Source organism: Pleuronectes platessa, chromosome 18, assembly GCF_947347685.1.
Source record: "Pleuronectes platessa chromosome 18, fPlePla1.1, whole genome shotgun sequence".
Lineage (NCBI taxonomy): Eukaryota > Metazoa > Chordata > Actinopteri > Pleuronectiformes > Pleuronectidae > Pleuronectes > Pleuronectes platessa.
Window position 1 is genome coordinate 21553575 of NC_070643.1, and position 10099 is coordinate 21563673.

At 45.2% G+C, this 10099-nt stretch overlaps 1 protein-coding gene across 1 annotated transcript; it reads left to right on the plus strand.

Moving 5' to 3' along the window:
- Positions 1-2559: 2559 nt before the first annotated feature.
- Positions 2560-9894, plus strand: LOC128461448 (chitin synthase chs-2). Its single transcript, XM_053446373.1, has 22 exons — positions 2560-2576; positions 3062-3203; positions 3492-3680; positions 3777-4647; positions 4964-5147; positions 5257-5352; positions 5697-5849; positions 5949-6123; positions 6215-6316; positions 6424-6565; positions 6660-6860; positions 6941-7056; positions 7145-7313; positions 7413-7592; positions 7686-7964; positions 8056-8233; positions 8320-8354; positions 8461-8525; positions 8662-8772; positions 8862-9076; positions 9174-9342; positions 9679-9894. The coding sequence occupies exons 1-22, from the start codon at positions 2560-2562 to the stop codon at positions 9892-9894; spliced, it is 4005 nt and encodes a 1334-aa protein (XP_053302348.1).
- The last annotated feature ends 205 nt before the right edge of the window (positions 9895-10099 follow it).

Consider the following 10099-nt stretch of genomic DNA (forward strand, 5'->3'; position numbering starts at 1 on the left):
TCCAGTTTCTCTTTGTTTCCTTCTCTCTCTCAGCGAACTGAGGATTCCTCACTTCATTTCCACTCGTCCTCTAACGCAGGTGCAGTGACGTGGGAGAGGCCGGGACAAGCCTCAGTCGCCTGCTGCCTCACACGTCCAATGAAACACCTTTAGATCATGTGTTGAACTCACTGTCAATTCTATGTATGAGCGTAACAACAGGTTGTGATCCTGCGTGTCTTTGTCCACGATGTGTTAACACTCTCCTTAATGTGTCTTTAAATCCTAATAAGAAATCAACGTCTCATCAGCTCTAGGATGTTTTATTATGACCAGCTGCAGATACAGAAGAACAGTCCACAACATTATGTATGAATCACAGGATGAAGTACTGGTCCCTCTACAATCCAGTTCGGAAAATGTTAATGATGGCTTCTGTGTAAATTGGGCGTGTGGTTTGCATTCATACTGAACATGCAAATCACATCTGTCTTTACCAAAGAAGAACGCAGGCAGGGCTGAACATGCTTCACCTGGTGTTGTGAGTTGTTTTGGCAGAACACGGAACAAAGCTCCTCCAGACACTCGTAAAAACATCTAGAATGTGGGTTTAACTTTTCTCTTCCAGTAAGAAGACGAATGAAGGAAAGAAGCAAGACTGATTTATCTCCAGAGTTGAAGTGCAGGGGAACAGTGCAGAGAAAAAATGAGGTTGAGTGTAAATTCCTTTTTGCATTCAGCACCAAGAGAAATGTTTTCCTCATTGTTTCTCAAACCCCAGAGCGAAGCTGTAGCTGTGGATGAAGTTTGTATAAAGTCTTCCTGTTGCTCATATTGTATCACCCTCACATGAAGTTTGCTAAGGCAGATCAAAAACCGTCTGAGCACCAAAGAGGATAAAACTCAATGTTTTCAGATTCTCTCATCACCGTTAAAAGTGTCTCTGCTGTAGAATGAGTGGATTTTATTGGTGAAATAAAACCAAAGGCAGAGGGGGGCGGGGCGGGGGGGGGGGGGACACACTGTTTGTTTTGTGACCCTGAGCTGCATTAGAATCATGTTTAAATTATCATAAAGAGGACGCAAATGTCTTCATCAGCCACCGACTGTCAGGACATGTGTCCTCACACAGGCCCGGGGGGGAGAAAGTCTGCAGGGTGAAATAAACCTGCTCCATGTCACATCATTCTCGACAGTAATTAGCAGCGGTAACGTGACGGACATTTGATCGGCTGCAGCTCACAAGCTTCACACTTCTCCCTTCGTTGTTGGCAACTGTTTAAGGAACTTTTCATCACCTGCTGCCAAACATGTGTTTTCACACCGAGTCGCAGCAGGAAACCAGCACTTGCCTTTTCTTTGGCCAGTTATGCATTCAAGCTGATTCAAGCTGTCAAACCAGTCAAAGTCTAAACTAATACAGTAAATCAACAAGTGCAGGAATTATCTGCTCCCATGCATTGTTATTTAATAAATCGAGGCTGTCTCCAGATCAACAAATAAAAATGCTTCAGCTTGTGTGTCCACATTTTTTAAAGTGACAAGCAGAGTGAGGTGAAGCCAAACAGGGCGGGGAAATATATGAACCTGAAATAATGAACACACAATACGGTTATTTGACTCCACGTATCATTTTCGAATTGTTGGATTAAATTCACGTGGGGTTAAATTCAGATTTAGAGCCTGACGTCCTCTCTGGTTTTTTATTCTCCTTGATTGTTTTCATCAAGATCCATGAATTATTCTCTTTCGGTAATAATGAGTCCTCCTCTGATCCAAATCTCATCCTCCACCAAGTTTCCTGGAAACTAGTTTTAATGAAGTCAAAGTGGAGACAATTATATAGTGCGTCATAATCCAATCACTTGTTCTGCCACGATAAGCACACACATTAAACCAATTATTCAAATATGAGCTGCACACGATGTCCTTAATGCCTCTCGTCCTACTTCCTTCTTTTAAAATGACATAACAAAATATTTTATTAGTTTTATCACTTTTTATATCTTTTATCTCTTATATATTTTTATTTAGATATGTTTTGTCTAAATAAATGTTACTTTGTATAAATATTAGGAAAAGGGAGTAAATATATATTGTTTCTTTTTATTGCTTTTCTTATGTGTGTTGTACTTATTGTGTTTGTATGTTTTTATGTTTCTATGTTCATTGTATGCACCAATAACCAGAGCAAATTCCTTGTAGGTTTAAACCTCCTTGGCAATAAATACTTTCTGATTGTGATTCTGATAATAAAAAGGGAATTAGTCAGACAAAAAGGAATAAATATGTTATAAGTTACATGAGAGGGAAACATTTTGACATTATATAATGTGAACAGCTCCCCCCTCCCCCCTCTGACACATCTGCATCTCTGGGAATGTTGTCGACCTGTTTTTATGCAAAAAGCTTCTGTTGGAGTTCGATTCCCGACACAAAGAGATGCTCGTGTGAGAGCTGCTCAGGAGGAATCCTTCTCTGTTAGAAACCGTCATCAGCACTTTGGGCGGAGCTGATTTCAGATGAGTCATCAAAGTGCTTTATATACGGGCACTCAATCAGAAATTTTTTATCATCATCATGGAGGAAGACAAAGAGCCGCAGAAGTAAGTCCGCACTTTACATATGATGTATTTATAATAACGTTAAGTCAACTTTCAGCCATTCATATTTATTTTTGAAGATAATGAATGTGAGAATAATGAAATATTAGTGAGACTTTTAGATCTTAACTCGATGTTTTATTTTTGAATCGAACACAAGTTCTGTTCTTGTTTAAGCAGAAAATATATAATGTATGTTTCAAAATGTTTTTCTAAGCAGATGTGATCACAAATATATTCAAATATTATCATTCAATTATGAAAACATTTCCCCATTATTGCAACTTGTTGATTCATTTAAATATATTGTGTCATATTGTCAGGTACCAGCATTCATGTAACAATACATTAATAAACACAACACCTTATCTTTTAATGTTTTTTATTCATAACTATACTTCTTTTACTTCTATTGTATTTGTGTGTATTTATCACAATTTCCTTGATCAGCTTGTTTGACTCTGAACTCTTTGCCGTGTCCTCAGCCGGGCGTGGGACACCTGCCGGGAGGTCCCCGTCATCGAAGACGAACACACGCCCTGGAAACTTATCAAACTACTCAAGGTCATCGTTCTCTTGTTAGTCGCTCTGCTGGTGTTCGGCTTGGCCCTCTGCAGCAAGGTCAGTTGTTTTTATAAATGTTTTAAAGTAAAATTTATGATATACATGAGCACAGCTACACACTGAAGAATTATGATTAAATATGTTCCTAAATGAAGAGGAAGTGGGTCACAGGATTTCTTATTAAATTCTTATTTTAGAAGTGTTTTTGTAGATTATTGTTAAGTTTAAATAAAATGTTGGTGTAATGAGACAGTTCAGAAGCATTTCACTAACTTACCGACCCAGTGAATGTCTGTGGAGCAGCTGCTGATTTCACATTGACTCACCTCTTCCTCTGATCCTCAGACGTCTTTCCTCCTCCTCATCACTTTGGCAAATGAAGGCACACAGGTCCTGTCGTCGGAGCAGAAACCCGTCGCTCTGCTGTGTATCGGCTGCTCTCTCATCGCCTCCAGTGTCCTTATACTTCTCAAAAGCCTGTGGAAGGTCTGCTACAACTCTTCAAAGCTGCCAGGAAAGAAAACTATCGCTATGGTAAGAGGAGAGTAAACATCTGAGAACTTCATCCCTGACTCTAACAGAACCTGGCTGGTGTCAGTGTTGTTCAATTTGATAATTTCTCTTCTTCAGGTTCTGTTCTTCGAGTTCCTGGTGTCAGCGGGGGCAGCGATCCTCACCATCGTGGCGATGCCACACTTGGACATCGTGACCAACGTGACGATACTGAACGGTGTAGCCGTCCTCTCGACGCTGCTTCAGGTGACCGCTCAGTGCAAAGCCAAGGAGAAGAACCAGTATCTGCTGCCGTCCATCAGCGCCTTCCTCCTCATCCTGCTGGGTTACATCCTCTTCATCGTCCTGTACATCATGAAGGACCCTACTGACCTCAAGATGCTGACCTGGGTGGGTCTGGCTGTCGGTGCGTCCTTCCTGGTGTCCTTCAACTGGTGGGAGAACTACTTCAAAGTGATCAGCAAGGACAGCAGCTCCGTCTTCCTCAAGGATATTTGTAAAGATACAACCAGGTGTCAGAATGTCCTTCAGATCCTCTCCAGCTTGCTCAGGATCGTGGTGACCGCCTGTGTCCTCGGAGCCTACGTGCCTCTGGCCAAAATGGACTGGGACATCGTGACGTCCATCCCGAGCCGTGAGACCCAGATTATAGTCATCATCATCGGGGTCCAGCTGGTCTCCTCAGCGCTCTGCCACAGGCTGGCGGTGGCCGGCTGCAAGATGCACGCCCTGCGCCGCTGCTTCATCCTGCCTCTGTACCTGGCCTCTCTGGCTGTCATGGCTCTGCTCGTCGTCCCCGTCATCGTTTACTATCAGCAGTACAGAGTCGATCAGAATGGAACCGACTTCACCAGCTACTGCCACGTGGTGGTGAATGGAACAAGCCGCAACCTGAATGGCAGCGTGTTCCCACAGCTGGTTTTAGATGTTACACAGACTCTGTGCTTCCTGGACATGTCCAAAATAACCGACATCGGCTTACTGACAGGTAATGAACCAGAGCTTTGTCTACAGCTCAGTGCAAAGTATTTTCACAGCCATACAGTACCTACCCAAGAAGTTCCTGCAGTGGGACACATAGTTTTGTCTGCATGTCGGGAAAAATGTGCAGTTCCTCAGGGCATCACAACCTGTTCCACATACCCGAGAGCAACAGTGCTTTGCTGTGTGCAGGAGCCATTATTCCACACACAGCAACCCACCCTCAAAAACCTCTCATCCTGATGTGGTTGCACAGATTGACTTATTTTTCAGTGCGGACTATTCTCAGAATTTTGATGGTCCATCTATGAATCTTCCCTCAGGTTCGGCCGTGGCCTGGTGGCTCGGGCTCGTGTTGGCCACTGTGCACCTGTGGAATCTCAATGTGACTCGTATCCAGAGAACCCAGGACATGTTTGTCCGGAGGCTGTACGAAGGAGCGTTCATCGAGCAGTCCCTGCTCCTCAACACCCGCTACGACATCCAGTCCAAACACAAGAAGAAGAAGTGAGTGTTCGTGGTGCACGCGAGGGAACAGTCTCCCATCTCGTTCCATTATTACGACAATTTGTGCGATTTCACTAATTTTCAATTATGCAAATCCTCTCATGTGCAGTTTTAAGAGCTTGGACCCGGTGATGTTGTATCTGTGTGCGACCATGTGGCACGAGACCTACGATGAGATGATGAACATCATTATATCGATTTTCAGGTGAGTTAACTGGAAATCATCAAGGCCCAACAGTCTCCTCACGAAAACACATTTAAATTCAGTAGATCCGTAATTTTATCTGCACCAAATTGCACAAAGTCATAAATATCCCTTGTTTATGATCCATGAATTATTCTCCGGGTAAGACAAGGACAACGTTGAGGAATGCAATGTTAAGTAAAGTGACTCCTAGAACCACCACCTGATCCGGATCTGGACCAGGAGTTCTTGCCTGATCCATGCCACCTTCCTCCACCAAGTAGCACTCTGTACAGGAGATTCTTCACAAACAAGACAACATGCAAAGCTCATAGCTCCTCTGCTTGTGTCTCTGATCCCTGCAGAATGGACAGGTACAGACCAAGGACAAATCCCAAGTTCGACGATTTCTCCTTCGAAGCCCACATATACTTCGATGATGCGTTCGAGGGGAGTCAAGTGCGTCGCCTCAACAAATACGCAAAGGACCTTGTGGTAATCTTGAAAGAAGTTTACAGGTAAGAACCGGTCAACTGTACATTTTACTGTTAATCCCGAGAGTGATGTTTGGCAGACCTCCAGAAAAACGAAATGTTCCTCTCGTTCTCCGTCCTCAGCATCTTTACAAACGTTGATGAAAAGTTCTTCGTGAAGCGGCATTACTTCCCCGACCAGAAGCTCATCACGACACCGTACGGAGGTCGTCTGGTCATCACCATGCCTCAAGGGAACCACATCTACGTTCACTTCAAGGACAAAGACCTCATCCGCCACAGGAAGAGATGGTCTCAGGTAGGAAAAGAACAAACTAGAGGTAGAATTACACACATCGCATATTTAAAAATTCTGAATATTAGATTATGACATTTCTTTTGCCTTCTAGGTTATGTACCTTTACTATCTCCTGGGCTGGAAACTCATGTCTAAGTTTCATGGCCGCTGGCAGAAGGGATGTGACGAGAAGGAGCTGAGGGCAGAGGTCCAGGTCAGACTCCAGGGAAACCTGAACATTCATGCAGATCATTTCTAATTAAAGCATGAAAGATGTTACTCTTACAATTTAAACCAAGTGAACTGTTTGTGTTGCTGCAGAAAGAGAAGCACAACACCTACATCCTGGCTCTAGATGGAGACACAGACTTCCAGCCGGCCGCTGTGGTGCTGCTCATGGATCGTCTGAAAGTGTACCCACGTGTCGGGGCAGCTTGTGGGAGGATTCACCCGACGGGATCAGGTCGGCATCGAGTAACGAAAAGAAAGATCAATTCAAACGGAGGAAAAAGGAACGATTTGAGTTAAGGTTGACGGTATCTGTCTTTCCTCTGCAGGTCCTGCCGTGTGGTTCCAGAAGTTTGAGTACTGTATCAGTCACTGGCTGCAGAAGACAGCGGAGCACGTGATTGGCTGCGTGCTGTGCAGCCCCGGCTGCTTCAGCCTGTTCAGAGCAGAGGCCCTGATGGACGACAACGTGATGAAGAGATATTCCACCAAGGCCATGGAGGCGAGCCACTACATCCAGTACGACCAAGGTAACGGACGCTGTTAGATGGAATGTCCTGTCTGTCTGAGGTCTTCTCCGTCCTCCTCTCACACGTACTGACCCCTGCAGGTGAGGACCGCTGGCTCTGCACGCTGCTGCTGAAGCAGGGGTGGAGGGTGGAGTACAACGCCGCCTCCGACGCCTACACCAACGCACCTGAAGACTTCAAAGAGTTCTACAACCAGGTGAGAGCTGCAGGTCTTCAAACCCTGTTCACCAATATTTTGATGCCAACGGGATACAGTCATGCTAATGTTTATTTACCAATGGTAGCGACGCCGATGGGGACCATCCACAATGGCCAATGTGGTGGATCTGCTGGGCTCCACCACGACCATTTGCAAGAAGAACCCGTCCATCTCAAAACCCTTCATGTTCTACCAGCTCTTTGCCATGGTCTCAGCCGTTCTGGGACCTGCTACCATCTGCCTTTTAACTGCAGGTTGGTTTTTATTTATTGCAATATAAGCCCTTTGCTCAATGGTAAGAGCTACATGTAAGACCAACCCTGCGTCTGTTCCTGTTCCTCTGTGTCATCCAGGAAGTCTGGCCTTCATCTTTGACATGCACAGCGCTGCAGCTCTGGTGATCGCTGTGATTCCTCCAGTCATCTACCTGGGCCTTTGCTTCAAGCTGAAGGCAGACACTCAGATCAATGTGGCAGCAGGTTTAAGCATCGCATATGCATTCCTCATGTTGGTGGTGACGATGACCATCATCGGTAAGTTGTGCTAGAACCAGTATAACTAATTACGTCACATGTGGAGCTACTTGATTCTGATTGTGCTGCTTTTGGGCCTTTTTCTTCTGTCAGGTTCAATGATCAAGGACCAAACCATCCTGACACCCAGCAGCATTTTCGTCATCGCCATGGCCTGCATTTATATCATCACAGCAATATTGCATCCTCAGGAATTCCACCTTGTGTTCTACGGCTTTCTCTACATCCTGTGCATTCCCAGCGCTTACCTCCTGCTCACCATCTACACCATGGTCAACATGAACAACGTGTCCTGGGGCACCAGGGAGACGAAACCGGCCGGTGAGGCTGCCGCGCCCAAAGCGCCCACCCCCCAGGTGACAACGCAGAAAGGTGAACTTCATTAACAAGCCACTTACACTCAAAACCAAGACCACTATGTTAGTTTTGATTGATTGAACTGAAGTTGTTTTTCTTCTCTCAGGCAAAAGCGCCGCCCAGCGTCTCTCCACATGGTGGAAATGTTGTAAAAAGCCGAGTCAGAGGTCTGAAGATCCGCAGCTGACTGTGAGCCAGGAGATCATGGTCCCAGACCCCGAGCAGGCCGAGCCTCTGCCCCAGAACACCATCGTGGAAGACAGGCTCCCAGAGGAAGAGCAGAGGTACGTTCTGAGGGTCAGACATTGATTGACATGAAAGTCTTATAAAGCGTGAGGTGATACTAATACTCTGTCTGTTTGCGTTTCAGTCTGGCAACACCTGCTTTCGACTGTCCGAGCCAAAGTAAGTTCTCCCGGAAAAAATCCCTGGAAGCTTATTTTTGTGTAAAATACTTTGAGCCATTTGCAGATGTGACGTTGACTCACACTTGTCTCGCTCTGATCTTCAGGTTGGATCACGGAACTGCAGGAGTTGTCCACAGAAATGCAGCTGCTGGAGGAAACTCTGGACGAGGTGCATTTCTCTCTTCTGATTGATCGGTTTCATTGAATATCACATTTGAACCAGCCTTGTCCAGGAGAGAGTGATGGTGATGGTGTTAATATATCGAGAGACAAACTAAAACAAGGTTTTCTGTGTTTTCCTGCAGGAGGAGCAGGGGTTCTGGATCGGACTGCAGGAGAAGTACCTGAAACCTCTGCCCGACGACAAAGAGAGACAGAAGAAGATCGCCAACGACCTGCGGGAGCTCAGGAACAAGGTCAGAGTCAAGACGTTGAGTGCAGCTCCCACCTGAGACCAGAGGGCAGTCAACCCTGATTCTCATCTCTTCCTTCTCATCACACACAGATCAACTTCGCCTTCTTCATGATGAATGCCATGTGGCTGGTGGCGACCTTCACCCTGCAGATCTTCAACGGCGTCTTCGCCATCAAGCTCCCAAAAGTCACGCTGGACCTGGTAGACACCGGAGAAGACGCTCAAATCGACCCCATCGCCTTCATGTTCATTCTGGGATTCGCTTCGTCGGTCATCATTCAGTTCTTTGCCATGATTTACCAGAGGTGACCACTTGTTTGTTTCTCCACCTTGTGATGCTCGTGATGTTCCCACTTCCCAACTGAAATAATAATAACCTGTTTCTTTTTTGTGTTTATCCAGATTTAACACCCTGATCCATTTTGTATCCTTCCTGGACAGTGAGCCCAAAGAACTAAAACCCAAAAAAATAAAATACAAGAAAGGCAAAAAGGTATTTACAACCACTACTAATACTAATCTACACGAGTCCATAGAATCTAGTACAGTTAAAAACGTCACGGGAGCTCAGGTCATGAGAGGTTTTCCCAAACAACTGTTATAAGACTTTTATTTACCTAGGTTCACAAAGCAGTGAACCAGTGCAATGAACTTTGCATTCAGGATCATCATGTGTCTTTGATCAATTGTCATTCTAAAAATAATTTAAACCTGCTCAGAGAACAATGTGTTGAATTTACCTAATGATCGGGGCTGGTGCATCTAATTGGAAGGCAAACACTTTAATTGCTCTAAGTGGTGGAAATATAATGATCTGTTGTTTTGAGGTCCACCGCACCCTGCAGGAGGCTGCCAGCAGGTGTGGTGCTGTTTTCACTTTACTAATGTTCATGCAATCTCCTCCCAGGGCTTCTCGGCCGACTCCAGCTCCACCATCGGCTCCGACTCCGCCATCGACTCCGGCTCCGCCATCAGCTCCGGCTCCGCCATCAGCTCCGGCTCCGCCATCAGCTCCGGCTCCGAATACGACTCCGGCTCCGAATACGACTCCACAGATTTTGAGGAAATGGACTTTAATTCGAGGTTTTACAGTTACACTCTTGATGAAGGGACTGGGGTGTGAACACAGACTCTCAGCACACGCAAAACCATTTTAGAACTTGGAAATTCCTGCTGTTGATAAGATTTTAAAAGTGTATTTACATTATATTTTATTTATGTGAAATCTTCATTTATTCAAGTGAATTCCTTTATAGAGATTTGTTGAACCTTTGCACGAAAAGAGAAAACGACTCCGGGGCAAAGCAAGGAACAACACAACCTGTTGT

Excerpts from the sequence above, each read along its gene's own strand:
- LOC128461448 (XM_053446373.1), top strand. Across the intron at positions 5,148-5,256 it reads TCCAAACACAAGAAGAAGAA|TTTTAAGAGCTTGGACCCGG; the intron begins GTGAGTGTTCGT and ends TCTCATGTGCAG. Across the intron at positions 6,861-6,940 it reads CTACATCCAGTACGACCAAG|GTGAGGACCGCTGGCTCTGC; the intron begins GTAACGGACGCT and ends TGACCCCTGCAG.